The sequence below is a fragment of the Oncorhynchus mykiss genome, chromosome 12, assembly GCF_057628025.1.
Source record: "Oncorhynchus mykiss isolate SJ-2025 chromosome 12, ASM5762802v1, whole genome shotgun sequence".
In the NCBI taxonomy this organism is placed as follows: domain Eukaryota; kingdom Metazoa; phylum Chordata; class Actinopteri; order Salmoniformes; family Salmonidae; genus Oncorhynchus; species Oncorhynchus mykiss.
The window spans coordinates 15,822,501-15,838,331 of NC_143033.1; the positions used below are offsets into that span (position 1 = coordinate 15,822,501).

At 46.4% G+C, this 15,831-nt stretch overlaps 1 protein-coding gene across 4 annotated transcripts in view; it reads left to right on the forward strand.

Annotated features, from left to right (window-relative positions):
* LOC110536794 (band 4.1-like protein 4) overlaps positions 1 to 15,831 on the forward strand; it is a 117,383-nt gene that overhangs the window by 54,398 nt on the left and 47,154 nt on the right. For all 4 annotated transcript variants that reach the window (XM_036936998.2, XM_036936999.2, XM_090191780.1 and 1 more), the window contains one exon: positions 15,401 to 15,488. In XM_036936998.2, coding sequence (XP_036792893.2) covers positions 15,401 to 15,488 — 88 coding nt within the window. The remainder of the gene's footprint in view (positions 1 to 15,400; positions 15,489 to 15,831) is intronic.

Below are 15,831 nucleotides of genomic sequence, written 5' to 3' on the forward strand. Positions count from 1 at the left end.
AGTCAGTCTCTGGTAGTGTATTAATAACTTAGTCTCTGGTGGTGTATTAATAACTTAGTCAGTCTCTGGTGGTGTATTAATAACTTAGTCAGTCTCTGGTGGTGTATTAATAACTTAGTCAGTCTCTGGTCGTGTATTAATAACTTAGTCAGTCTCTGGTGGTGTATTAATAACTTAGTCAGTCTCTGGTGGTGTATTAATAACTTAGTCAGTCTCTGGTCGTGTATTAATAACTTAGTCAGTCTCTGGTGGTGTATTAATAACTTAGTCAGTCTCTGGTGGTGTATTAATAAATTAGCTAGTCTCCGGTGGTGTATTAATTACTTAGTCAGTCTCTGGTGTTTTTTTCTCAGATTTTATCCTCTAAAAAACAAGACTGTTGACAGAGGCCTACTGTAATCGCTTTGATGTATTTACGATTTATTTGCTAAGGGATACGAGGTGGGAGACATCTGACCATTTCTCCACTATCGTTGAATTTCAATTTAAAGTGGTCCACTACGGTGGTAATCCCATGGTTCCTTGGCTGGATGGGATATCAGTTCCCGGGAATACCATTGGGAATTCTAAACTGTGGGATGTTTTATGTAATAATAAGAATTCCTGGCTCTGTTCCCTACTCTTTGAAATAGGAACTAAGAGCCCTACAGTCCTGACAAGCACTGTCTCACTCACCTACCTGGCATGCTGAAGTGGCTCGGAGGAAGTATGTTTCTATGTGGATGTGTCGTGTGTTTCACTCCTCTCCTGCTGTAGGGGTATAGGGATGACCGAAAGAGCTGTAGGGGTATAGGGATGACCGACAGAGCTGTAGGGGTATAGGAATGACCGACAGAGCTGTAGGGGTATAGGGATGACCGACAGAGCTGTAGGGGTATAGGAATGACCGACAGAGCTGTAGGGGATAGGGATGACCAACAGAGCTGTAGGGGATAGGGATGACCAACAGAGCTGTAGGGATATAGGGATGACCAATAGAGCTGTAGGGGTATAGGGATGACCAACAGAGCTGTAGGGGTATAGGGATGACCGAAAGCTGTAGGGGTATAGATTGACCAACAGAGCTGTAGGGGGAGAGGGATGACCGACAGAGCTGTAGGGGTATAGGGATGACCACCAGAGCTGTAGGGGTATAGGGATGACCGACAGAGCTGAATGGGTAGAGGGATAGCCAACAGAGCTGTAGGGGTATAGGTATGACCTACAAGGCTTTTGGGGTATAGGGATGACCTTCAGAGCAGTAGGGATTGAGGGATGACCAACATAGCTGTAGGGGTAAAGGGATGACCAACAGAACTGTAGGGGTATATGGATGACCGACAGAGCTGTAGGGGTATAGATTGACCAACAGAGCTGTATGGGTATAGATTGACCGAAAGAGCTGTAGGGGTATAGGGATTACCAACAGAGCTGTAGGGGTATATGGATGACCGACAGAGCTGTAGGGGTATAGATTGACCAACAGAGCTGTAGGGGTAGAGAAATGACCGACAGAGCTGTAGGGGTATAGGGATGACCGACAGAGCTGTAGGGGTATAGGGATGACCGACAAAGCTGTAGGGATATAGGGATGACCAACAGAGCTGTAGGGATATAGATTGACCAACAGAGCTGTAGGGGTAGAGAGATGACCGACAGAGCTGTAGGGGTATAGGGATGACCAACAGAGCTGTAGGGATATAGGGATGACCAACAGAGCTGTAGGGGTATAGGAATGACCAACAGAGTTGTAGGGTTATAGGGATGACCGACAGATCTGTAGGGGTATAGGGATGACCGACAGAGCTGTAGGGGTATAGGTATGACCTACATTGCTTTTGGGGTATAGGGATGACCTTCAGAGCAGTAGGGATTGAGGGATGACCAACAGAGCTGTAGGGGTATAGGGATGACCACCAGAGCTGTAGGGGTATAGGGATGACCGACAGAGCTGTATGGGTAGAGGGATAGCCAACAGAGCTGTAGGGGTATAGGGATGACCGACAGAGCTGTATGGGTAGAGGGATAGCCAACAGAGCTTTTGGGGTATAGGTATGACCTACAAGGCTTTTGGGGTATAGGGATGACCTTCAGAGCAGTAGGGGTTTAGGGATGGTGACAGAACTGTAGGGGTATAGGGCTGTCCAACAGAGCTGCAGGGGTAGAGGGATGACCAACAGAGCTGTAGGGGTAGAGGGATGACCAACAGAGCTGTAGGGGTATAGATTGACCAACAGAGCTGTAGGGGTATTGGGATGAGCAACAGAGCTGTAGTGGTATAGATTGACCAAAAAATCTGTAGAGGTAGAGGGATGACCGACAGAGCTGTAGGGGTATAGATTGACCAACAGATCTGTAGGGGTATAAGGATGGCCGACAGAGCTGTAGGGGTATAGATTGACCAACAGAGCTGTAGGTGTATAGGGATGACCAACAGAGCTTTAGCGGTAGAGGGATGACGGACAGAGCTGTAGGGGTATAGATTTACCATCAGAGCTGTAGGGGTAGAGGGATGACCGACAGAGCTGTAGGGGTATAGATTCACCAACAGAGCTTTAGGGGTAGAGAGATGACCGACATAGCTGTAGGGGTATAGGGATGACCGACAGAGCTGTCGGGGTATAGGGATGACCTACAGAGCTGTAGGGATAGAGGGATGACCAAAACAGCTGTATGGTCGGAAGGATCACCAACAGCACTGATGTGGTATATATGGTATATAGGGATGCATCGCAGTGCTAGAGGCATCACTACAGACATGGGTTCGATCCCAGGCTGTGTCACAGCCGGCCGCGACTGGGAGACCCATGAGGCGGCGCACATTTGGCCCACGTCGTCCTGGTTAGAGGAGGGTTTGGCCTGCCGGGATGTCCTTGTCCCATCGCGCTACAGCGACTCCTTGTGGCGAGCCGGGCACATGCATGCTGTCTTCGGTTGCCAGCTGTACGGTTTCCTCCAACACATTGGTGTGTCTGTCTTCCGGATTAAATAAGCAGTGTGTCAAGAAGCAGTGCGGCTTGGCGTGGTCGTGTTTCGGAGGACGTTTGGCTCTTTACATTCGCCTTTCCCCAGTCCGTACAGGTGTTGCAGCGATGGGACAAGACTGTAACTACCAATTGGATACCTCAAAATTGGGGAGAAAAAGGAGTAAAAATTATTTTCTAAAATCATAAAACCTATAGGGTTTCTCTTCTCAGACTGAGACAGTCCTATTATTACATATCATATACATTACAGTTGTTCTTACAGAGTCAACCCCTTAAGTCCTGAAAGGTCTTAGTCTATGACTATGCATCCCAGTAATGTTGCTGACCAAGAGACAGTGATCATTATTTGATTTTGCGCTATTCCCTCTGGTCTCTCTCTCTCTCTCTCTCTCTCTCTCTCTCTCTCTCTCTCTCTCTCTCTCTCTCTCTCTCTCTCTCTCTCTCTCTCTCTCTCTCTCTCTCTCTCTCTCTCTCTCTCTCTCTCTCTCTCTGGTATGGGACAGAGGAGAGGAAGAGGGGAAAAGAGAGAGGAAGAGTGGAAAAGAGAGAGAGGAGAGAAGGAAGAGAGAGGAAGACAGACGGGGAGCGACAGAGGGAGAATTCTGCATGGTTGTAGAAATGAATGGCTCCTTTCTGGATTTTGATAATTAGCAGGTTTCAGCCTATGCAGAATTCTGCAAAAAATATCCTCCGTTTATAACGTAAATCACCAAATATTGCATGCAGAGCAAAATTAGGCTGAACCGCGCTAATTATCAAAATCCAGAAAAGAGCCATTCATTTCTACAACCACCTAAAAGGAAGTGATTCCTGGAGAATAGTCCCCTAAGCAAGCTGGTCCTGGGGCTCTGTTCACAAACACAAACAGATCCAACAGAGCCCCACGACAGCAATGCAATTAGACCCAACCAAATCATGAGAAACAAAAAGAGAATAACTTGAAGGATTAACAAAAAAACTGAGCAAACTAGAATGCGATTTCAGACTACACAGTGACAGAATACCTGACCAAAATTAAGGAGAGAGCGACACTTCAATATGAAAAGAGGAGAGGCAGAGGGAGGAAAAGAGAGATAGAAGGACTGGTAGGGAGGGAGGGAAGGGGGAGGGAGAGATACTGTAGATACAATGAGACAGATGTCGTTTTCTCAAGAGCCTGTGGATGTCAACCTCGCTGTGATCTGCTATGTAGAGTGAGCACCCAGCACCACACCCCTTGTCACATATCTGTTGCTCTCTGACTCCCTTCCACTTCCTATTCCTGCCTCGTCTGTCCAGGTGGCCTCATTCCGACAGGCAGCAGCGGGAAGACATGAGGCCAACCAAACACACTAACGACACACACACACACACACACACACAGCCAGGCCGGCAGACGTGGGGCCAACCAAACACACTAACGACACACACAGCCAGGCAGGCAGACATGAGACCAACCAAACACACTAACGACACACACACACACACAGCCAGGCAGGCAGACATGGGGCCAACCAAACACACTAACGACACACACACACAGCCAGGCCGGCAGACGTGGGGCCAACCAAACACACTAACGACACACACAGCCAGGCAGGCAGACGTGGGGCCAACCAAACACACTAACGACACACACACACACACACAGCCAGGCAGGCAGACATGAGGCTAGATGGAGGGATGAGTGTCCTTGTCCCTTTCCCCACCCATTGTGTCACAGCTCCATGGAGCTCCTGCCTCAACCTGCCCACCCCGAAGTGTCCGTTAATAACTCCCCGTTCCAAGCCACTCACCACTTAACTGCATGTAGGAGACAATCATCTCAGCCCAGCCGCTTATAAAGAACATGTGAACAGAATCTAAAATGTACTCGGGAAAGAAGTGGGAGCAAAGGATGAGATTGTGTCTTCAGGGTATGGATGGAGGAGGAAGAGTGGAAGACGAGGAGGGGAAGGAGAGGTGTGAGGAGATCTAGGGGTCACACTTGAGCAGGCTGAATGAGTCTGAGTCTCTGTGTTACTAATGTGTGTGATCAGGAGATCAATGATACGGCTCGAGAGGGGAGAGGGGAGAGGAGGAGGAGGAGGAGGGAGGGGAGGAGGAGGAGGAGGGAGGGGAGGGGAAGAGGAGGGGAGGGGAGGAGGAGGAGGAGGGAGAGGAGGAGGAGGAGGAGGAGGGAGGGGAGAGGAGGAGGAGGAGGAGGGAGGGAAGGGGACTCATCCAACCTCTAACATTAGGAGGGAGATGTTGGCACAGTATATGAAGCTTACCAAAGCCAGAGTTTACACTGCAGACACACTGCTTATAGTCCAGAGATTACAGTACCCTTTACTGTTCACCCTTTATCCACATTCATAGATATTTTCACCATATTGTAGACTCAGTTGGCAGTTGGTACACGGTTCACTCTCGATAAACATATTGTATGTACTCAGCAAAGCACAGGGAGTTGTTCCATACCTGTGGTCTCCTAGACTGCATGCGATGTACGATGACTTGTATTGTAGTTCCTTATTATTATTTGTATTATTATTATTATTATTATTATTATTATATGTAGAATATTTATCTCAGTGTTACCACTTCAGAGTGTATCCATTGTCTTGTATCTGTTCAGACTGCATACAGTACTCTAAATCACTCTAGCTATAATCTCACTACCTATAATTACCTCTGTTGTTGACCAGGTAGATCATCATGTTAGATTTACTGTTTATTAGACTGGGGGATTCATGACAGTTAAACAACTCTCCATCACTGCTGTAATACTGTCATCAGGGGTGAAGTATGACACAATAAATATCAACTTTCCATGTATTTGGGGTGTTCTCTTGTTGCACTGTATTCCCCCAACAGTCACTTAGTGATTTGTTACATGGCTGTTTCTAAACCTTTAGCTTCAGCTGTTTCTAAACTCTTAGCTTTATATGTTTCTAAACCCTGAGCTTCAGCTGTTTCTAAACTCTTAGCTTTATATGTTTCTAAACCTTTAGCTTTAGATGTTTATAAACCCTTAGCTTTAGATGTTTATAAACCCTTAGCTTTAGATGTTTATAAACCCTTAGCTTTAGATGTTTATAAACCCTTAGCTTTAGATGTTTATAAACCCTTAGCTTCAGATGTTTATAAACCCTTAGCTTTAGATGTTTCTAAACCCTTAGCTTTAGATGTTTCTAAACCCTTAGCTTTAGATGTTTCTAAACCCTTAGCTTTAGATGTTTATAAACCCTTAGCTTTAGATGTTTATAAACCCTTAGCTTTAGATGTTTATAAACCCTTAGCTTTAGATGTTTATAAACCCTTCGCTTCAGATGTTTATAAACCCTTAGCTTCAGATGTTTCTAAACTCTTAGCTTTAGATGTTTCTAAACCCTGAGCTTCAGCTGTTTCTAAACTCTTAGCTTTATATGTTTCTAAACCTTTAGCTTTAGATGTTTATAAACCCTTAGCTTCAGCTGTTTCTAAACTCTTAGCTTTAGATGTTTCTAAACCCTTAGCTTTAGATGTTTCTAAACCCTTAGCTTCAGCTGTTTCTAAACTCTTAGCTTTATATGTTTCTAAACCCTTAGCTTTAGATGTTTATAAACCCTTAGCTTTAGATGTTTATAAACCCTTAGCTTTAGATGTTTCTAAACCCTTAGCTTTAGATGTTTCTAAACCCTTAGCTTTAGATGTTTCTAAACCCTTAGCTTTAGATGTTTCTAAACCCTTAGCTTTAGATGTTTCTAAACCCTTAGCTTTAGATGTTTCTAAACCCTTAGCTTTAGATGTTTCTAAACCCTTAGCTTTAGATGTTTATAAACCCTTAGCTTTAGATGTTTATAAACCCTTAGCTTTAGATGTTTATAAACCCTTAGCTTTAGATGTTTATAAACCCTTAGCTTTAGATGTTTATAAACTCTTTAGAATAGATAAAGATATCTAGATGTTCTAAATAGTCTGTACAATATAATGTTACACTACGGCATGTATAGTTGTAGGTGTATACTAGCTCATGTTACACCACGTACAGTTGAAGTCGAAAGTTTACATAGACTGAGGTTGGAGTCATTAAAACTCATTTTTCAACACCTCCACAAATGTCTTGTTAACAAACTATAGTTTTGGCATGTCAGTTAGGACATCTACTTTGTGCATGACACAAGTAATTTTTCCAACAATTGTTTACAGACAGATTATTTCAATTATAATTCACTGTATCACAATTCCAGTGGGTCAGAAGTTTACATACACTAAGTTGACTGTGCCTTTAAACAGCTTGGAAAATTCAAAAAAATGTCACGGCTTCAGGAGCTTCTGATAGGCTAATTGACATTATTTGAGTCAATTGGAGGTGTACCTGTGGATGTATTTCAAGGCCTTCCTTCAAACTCAGTGCCTCTTTGCTTGACATCATGGGAAAATCAAAAGAAATCAGCCAAGACCTCAGAAAAGTAATTGTAGACCTCGACAAGTCTGGTTCATCCTTGGGAGCAATTTCCAAACACCTGAAGGTACCTAGTTCATCTGTACAAACAATAGTACTGTCACGTAGAGTAGGCCAGAAGGCTAAACTGGATAACCTAACCTCTATCAAAATAGAAAGATGGCGGAGCCGCAAAAGTTCTTCTGTGCAAAGGTGTTTATTTACAAGTGATTCCGGAACAAAAAACAACAGTACTGCCATCAACGTCTACCTTATGGGACAGCTTAAAAACAATGCTGCCCCATCCACAGCTCAATCCAAAAAATGCCCCTTAGAGACTGGAGAGAGGCTCCTTTTATAGGGCTAACCCCTCCCCTCAGAACAATTAACCCTAATTAATTAATCAATTAACAATACAAACCTACATTTTCCATGAACTAAACATACTAAAGGATATACATTGCAACACGGTTTTAAACAATATCACAACATAACATTTACAACATTACATCACTACTGACAATATCTTTCAATATGCCCATATGCATTAATGAGCCATTTGGGACAGGCACTATAAAGCCAACCCAATTCCCTTAGCTCGGGTCCTTTTCCAGCATACCCGGAAGCTACAGAGATGGAGAGAGAGGAACAGAACAAACAAACAATGCGCCCATCCACAACATTGATAAGTATAATAACTACCGTATCTCTCAAATATGAACATTGACAAGTGTGAAATGCATATACCAAGACAGAAGTTAAATTGTGTGTCGACCCACACTGTTAACCTATGGTATAATGGCGCAGGGAGGAGTGATGAACGTGTGCGCGTTAAAGATCCAAATGCTGCCCGCGGCCAGTGACGGACCTCTACGTCACATTACCTTCCTCCTCTCCTGAAGCGACCATGTTCGGGAGCCTTGATAGGTAGTCCGCAGTAACGTTATCTTTTCCTGCCTTGTGACAGACACAGAACCTGAAGGGCTGGAGCTCCAGATACTACCTGGTCACACGAGAATTCCGGTCCTTCATGGTCTGGATCCAGGTCAGTGCTCTGTGGTCCGTGTGCAGGTCAAATTCCCTCCCAAGAAGGTAGTAACGGAGGCTATCTAGGGCCCACTTTATAGCCAGGCACTCCTTTTCGATTGTAGAATACCTGGTTTCCCTGGGCAACAGCTTCCAACTCAGGTACAGCACAGGAAGCTCTTCTCTTGGCTCCCCTTGGGCCAGTACAGCTCCAATTCCTACAGCCGAAGCGTCCACCTGCACGAGAAATCTCTTCTTAAAATCAGGGGTCTGGAGAACAGGGAATGAGCACAGTCCTTTTTCAGTGTCATGAAGGCTTCCTCACACTCCTCAGTCCACTTCACACGGTTGCTGGCCACCTTCGAAGTGAGGTTGGTCAGAGGGACAGCGATGGTCAAAAACTGTGGAATGAATCTCCAGTACCACCCTGCCAGACCTAGGAAGGACTTCACCTGTGTCTTGGTTCTGGGTTGAGGGCTATTCCTGATGGACTCCACTTTCTCCACCTGAGGCCGAACTTCACCCTTACCCAGCTGGTACCCCAGGTACTTTGTCTCCTGTTTCGCCCACTCACACTTCAGGAGGTTAAGCGTGAGGCCTGCTTCATGGATCTTCCCCAGGACGCTGCTAAGATGCTGTATGGGCTCCTCCCAGGAGTGGCTGTAGATCACCACGTCGTCCAAGTAAGCAGCACAGTAATCGTCACAGTCCTGGAGGACCTTGTCCATCAGCCTCTGGAAAGTCGCAGGGGCCCCATGAAGGCCAAACGGCATGACCTTGAACTGGAACAGGCCCATTGGCGTCCGGAATGCAGTGTAGGCCTTGGATTGTTCATCCAGGGGCACCTGCCAGTACCCTTTGCAGAGATCCAATGTGGTGATGTAATGAGCTCTACCTATTCTCTCCAGTAAGTCGTCAATGCGGGGCATGGGATAGGCATCAAACTGGGAGATGGCATTCACCTTACGGAAGTCCATGCAGACGCGCAAAGAGCCATCCTTCTTTGGGACAATGACAATAGGGCTGCTCCATTCACTTGAAGATGGCTCGACAACATCCATCTCTATCATGGTGTGGACCTCTTCCTTGAGGGCTACCACCAGCCTCTCAGGCACACGGTAAGGATGCTGGCGGACAGGGTTCTGGCCAGGTTTCAAACGAATGACGTGTTCCAGGACTTTGGTTCTTCCTGGTCTCTGACTGAAGAGGGCCGGATACTTGCCAAACAGCTGCTTCAGCTCATCTTGCTTGTCTTCTTCCAGGTGAGCCAGTATGACTTCTGCTCGTTCTTTCCATGCCTCTGTGACCCCATCCGACTCATCCTCTTCTACTCTGCGGACCAGAAAGGACTTTCCTTTGGAGAGTTCCTCTTTCTCCTCCCAGGCCTTGAGAAGGTTCACATGGTAGGTTTGCTTCTTCTTACCCTTGTCCGGGTGCAGCACCTCGTAGGTCACTGGGCCCATCTTCCTCCCGATTAGGTACGGTCCTTGCCATTGTGCAAGGAGCTTGCTGGTAGACGAGGGAAGGAGGAGCAGGACTTTCTGTCCTGGCTCAAACTCTCTGTGGCGAGCGTGCTGGTCATAGCCTCTCTTCTGGGCCTTCTGGGCTTGCTGAAGGTTTGCTCTAGCTTCCTCTCGGTACCGTTCCAACCTGTCTCGCATCTGGAGGACATACTGGACAATCCCCTGTCCTGAGGTAGCTACTGGGGAACCTTCCCAGCACTTCTTCAGCAGGTCCAGTGGTCCTTGCACTGGCCATCCATAGAGGAGTTCGAATGGCGAGAAACCTGTCGATGCCTGAGGCACCTCCATGTAAGCAAAAAGCAGAAAGGGTAACCACTTATCCCAGTCTTTCCCAGTGTCAGCCACAAACTTCCTCAGCATGTTCTTGAGCGTTTGATTGAATCTCTCAGTGACCTACGAGCCCATCCGTTTGGTGATGGTAGGGAGTAGTCCTCAAGCCTTTAATGCCCAGCTGTCGGTGGAGTTGAACCATCAGTCGCGAGGTGAAGTTTGTCCCTTGGTCCGTCAGGATTTCATCTGGGATTCCTACACGAGAGAAGAGCTGAACAAGAGCACTGATTATTTTTGGAGTGGTTATGGAACGGAGTGGGAAGGCTTCTGGGAACCGGGTGGCATAGTCACAGATCACCAATATATACTTGTAACCTGCATTACTCTTCTCCAAGGGTCCAACAATGTCCATTGCAATTCTCTTGAATGGGGTAGAGATAACTGGCAGTGAACATAGAGGAGCCCGTTCAGACCTACGGACAGCACTGGTTTTCTGGCACGTGGGGCATGATTTGCAGTATTTCTGTACATCAGTATACATGGAGGGCCAAAAGAAACGGGAGCCTAGCCTAAGATAGGTCTTATGTTGCCCTAGATGGCCTGCCCATGGAACTGTATGTGCAAGGTTGAGAACAAGTGGTCTACAGGTAGATGGCACCACCAACTTCCTGCTATCTGCCTCTGACCCAAGGTAGAGTATGTGGTTGTCTACTGTGTAAATCCCCCCACATGAAGATTGATTGTCCCCAGCTAAGGCCTTGTCAAACAAACATTTCAAGGTTGCGTCAGACTTCTGCAGTGTAGCAAAATTTTGTGGAACATCCCATTGCACCTCTAACCCAGACACATCAGCTACAGGTACAGGGGTTCCCACATACTTCTCAAGACGCCGCTGGCGGCGTGACTTTCTGGGCCCTTTGGTTCCCCCCTCGCACAGACTATCACACAAGTCAGGCAGAGGTTGTAAACCAGCTTTGGCCTGGGCACGAGTGACAACTGAACATGCCATCTGAACATCAGACTGGCAAACTGACTGCTCATATAGCTGACCCCCCACACTTCCCAACAGATCAGAGAGTACAGGCACATCCCTCCCCAAAATCATCTCAAAAGGTAGCTTCTCCATTACCCCAACTTTGAGGAGGTATTTCTGACCCTGAATCTCAACTGTGAGCTCAGCTGTGGGCTGCTGTGACTGGTCACCATGGACACATTGGATCAGTGTCTGATGACCATAATCAATGTCATTAACAGGTACATTACCTTTTCTGATCAATGACAGGGAACTGCCGGTGTCAATCATTGCAGTAAGACTTTTACCATTCACTTTTACAGGTACCAAGCATGACCCTTCCCGAGTCTGTCTATTCTGAACACCATCCCCCTCTCTGGGTACATAACAGTAACCTGAGAGCTTGGATTTACGTAGCGGACACATTGAAGCTTTGTGCCCCTGCTGCCGGCAGTAAAAACAGGTCAGACCCCTCCCATCAGAGCGAACTGCATGATCCCTTACCTCCCTCCCAGACACATAACCCCCAGAGTTACCTCCACCATCTCTGGCGTTTCTGATGTCCCTTGTGTCTCTGAGACTCCTTGGAGCGGGTGCTGCAGGTTGTGGTGGGCCCCCTTTACGTGCATTAAGATACTGCAGTGCAAGCTTGGCCGCTTAGGATGATGACCTCCCCGATTTCGTCCTGTGTCTTCTCCCCCGGTCGAACCCAGTGTCGGTAGAGACCCTTGAGGCGGTGGTACGTCTCTGTCGGTGACTCACCCGATGGCGTTGATGCAGCTCTGAAGCGTTGACGGTAGGTTTCCGGTGATATGTCAAACTTCACCAGCAGCGCTTCCTTCAAGCCCTTGTAGACATTGGCCAGCCCCTCATCCATTGCTGTGTAAGCCTCTAAGGCCTTGCCCGTGAGCAATGGGACAAGCCTGCAGGCCCACTCTACCTCAGGCCACTGCCACGTCTTAGCCATGCGCTCAAACCTCAGCAGGTAGTTTTCAATGTCCTCCCCCTGCTGGTATGAGGGCATCTTTGGCTCCTTCCTCAGGAATGCTGGAAGATGGACGTTAACACTGCTGGACTGGTCTCCTGGTGCTGGCCTCATTACTGTGGTGTGCTGTGGAGTTGAAGTCCCTGCTGCATCGAGCCTTTGTCGTCCTGGTGTTGGAAGACCCAATCTTGGGCTCTCACTGTCGAGTTCCGCCTGGTGGGGAGCTGTGAGGATAGATTGGCGTAGGCCACGTAACTCCTGCTTGAGGTCTTCGTCCCTCCTCTCAAGGCAGGTGAAAAGTTGCTGAAAAAGGGTTACCATGGTTGGGTGTGGTTCTGGTCCCCCAACTGCTCCTTCAGTCAGTAGCTCACCCAGTTCTGGTTGTCTTTGGCCCCGCGGTCGGGCTCCTAGTTTCTCATACTTGACCTCTTCTTCACCAGACGATTCCATGGTATTCCACCCCGGTTCAACTTCAGGTACCTTTTCTGACAGTTGATGCTGTTGCTGAGAACGCAATCCTGTACGCATTCCTTTACCTCTCTTGTTGGAATTCACTGATTTGCGGTACGCCATCCCACCACTGCCACCATATGTCACGTAGAGTAGGCCAGAAGGCTAAACTGGATAACCTAACCTCTATCAAAATAGAAAGATGGCGGAGCCGCAAAAGTTCTTCTGTGCAAAGGTGTTTATTTACAAGTGATTCCGAAACAAAAAACAACAGTACTGCCATCAACGTCTACCTTATGGGACAGCTTAAAAACAATGCTGCCCCATCCACAGCTCAATCCAAAAAAATGCCCCTTAGAGACTGGAGAGAGGCTCCTTTTATAGGGCTAACCCCTCCCCTCAGAACAATTAACCCTAATTAATTAATCAATTAACAATACAAACCTACATTTTCCATGAACTAAACATACTAAAGGATATACATTGCAACACGGTTTTAAACAATATCACAACATAACATTTACAACATTACATCACTACTGACAATATCTTTCAATATGCCCATATGCATTAATGAGCCATTTGGGACAGGCACTATAAAGCCAACCCAATTCCCTTAGCTCGGGTCCTTTTCCAGCATACCCGGAAGCTACAGAGATGGAGAGAGAGGAACAGAACAAACAAACAATGCGCCCATCCACAACGTTGATAAGTATAATAACTACCGTATCTCTCAAATATGAACATTGACAAGTGTGAAATGCATATACCAAGACAGAAGTTAAATTGTGTGTCGACCCACACTGTTAACCTATGGTATAATGGCGCAGGGAGGAGTGATGAACGTGTGCGCGTTAAAGAACCAAATGCTGCCCGCGGCCAGTGACGGACCTCTACGTCACAAGTACGCAAGTATAAACACCATGGGACCACGCAGCCTGCATACCGCTCAGGAAGGAGACGCGTTCTGTCTCCTAGAGATGAACATACTTTGGTGCAAAAAGTGCAAATCAATCCCAGAACAACAGCAAAGGACCTTGTGAAGATGCTGGAGGAAACAGGTACAAAAGTATCTATATCCACAGTTAAACAAGTCCTATATCGACATAACCTGAAAGGCCGCTCAGCAAGGAAGAAGCCACTGCTCCAAAACCACCATAAAAAAGCCAGACTACGGTTTGCAACTGCACATGGGGACAAAGATCATACTTTTTTGAGAAATGTCCTCTGGTCTGATGAAACAAAAATAGAACTGTTTGGCCATAATGACCATCGTTATGTTTGGAGGAAAACGGGGGGGGGGGGACTTGCAAGCTGAAGAACAGCATCCCAACCGTGAAGCACGGGGGTGGCAGCATCATGTTGTGGGGGTGCTTTGTTGCAGGAGGGACTGGTGCACTTCACAAAATAGATGGCATCACGAGGTAGGAAAATTATGTGGATATATTGAAGCAACATCTCAAGTCATCAGTCAGGAAGTTAAAGCTTGGTCGCAAATGGGTCTTCCAAATGGACAATGACCCCAAGTATACTTCCAAAGTTGTGGCAAAATGGCTTAAGGACAACAAAGTCAAGGTTTTGGAGTGGCCATCACCAAACTTTGACCTCAATCCTATAGAAGATTTGTGGGCAGAACTGAAAAGTGTGTGTGAGCAAGGAGGCCTACAAACCTGACTCAGTTACACCAGCTCTGTCAGGAGGAATGGGCCAAAATTCACCCAACTTATTGTGGGAAGCTTGTAGAAGGCTACCCGAAATGTTTGACCCAAGTTAAACAATTTAAAGGCAATGCTACCAAATACTAATTGAGTGTATGTAAACTTCTGACCCACTGGGAATGTGATGAAATAAATCGTTCTCTTTGACATTTCACGTTCTTAAAATAAAGTGGTGATCCTAACTGACCTAAGACAGGGACGTTTTACTATGATTAAATGTCAGGAATTGTGAAAAACAGAGTTTAATTGTATTTGGCTAAGGTGTATGGAAACATTCGACTTCAACTGTATACATGTAACCGATGTGAAACGGCTAGCTTAGTTAGCGGTGCGCGCTACATAGCGTTTCAATCGGTGACGTCACTTGCTCTGAGACCTTGAAGTAGTAGTTCCCCTTGCTCTGCAAGGGCCGCAGCTTTTGTGGAGCGATGGGTAACGATGCTTCGTGGGTGTCAGTTGTTGATGTGTGCAGAGGGTCCCTGGTTCGCGCCCGGGTATGGGCGAGGGGACGGTCTAAAGTTATACTGTTACATTGATGCTGTTGACCCGGATCACTGGTTGCTGCGGAAAAAGGAGGATGGTCAAAAGGGGGGTGAGTGTAACCGATGTGAAACGGCTAGCTTAGTTAGCGGTGCGCGCTAAATAGCGTTTCAATCGGTGACCTCACTTGCTCTGAGACCTTGAAGTAGTGGTTCCCCTTTCTCTGCGGCTTTTGTGGAGCGATGGGTAACGATGCTTCGTGGGTGACTGTTGTTGATGTGTGCAGAGAGTCCCTGGTTCGCGCCCGGGTATGGGCGAGGGGACGGCCTAAACTTATACTGTTACATACAGTAAGATGTATACTTAATAATGTTACACTATGGTATGTATGTATAATCGTAGGTGTATACTTGCTCATGTTACACCATGTATACAGTAATTGCAGATGTGTACTCGATAATGTCACACTATGTATACTTGTAGATACGTACACACTAGATAAGATTTCCTTCTATGTGTTTGTATATGGGCTTGAAAGTCTTTCCTGATGCTTCACCAACAAGATAAACTCTCTGTGTTTCAGGGGCCAGATTCCCTCCAAGGCTGAACTCAGTTATTTAGGAATCGCCAAAACCCTGGATATGTACGGAGTCGATCTTCACCCTGTGTTTGTAAGTAGTCACATGCGCCCGAATACAACAGGTGTAGGTGGACTTTACAGTGAAATGCTTACTTACAGGCCCCTAACCAACAATGCAGTTTTAAAAAATACAGATAAGAATAAGAAATAAAAGTAACAAAACATTAAAATAACAATAGCGAGACTATATACAGGGGGGTACCGGTACAGAGTCAATGAGATGCTTGTTAGAGCTGTATTCTGTGGTTTAACACGAGCACGTTGCCTTGATAATGTTCTTTCTTATTGTCCTAGTCTCTTTGTGTCTGGAGAGATGACGATGTTCCTCTTTTCTTATCCTTTGACACATACCTTAATATCTTTACTGTGTGTTA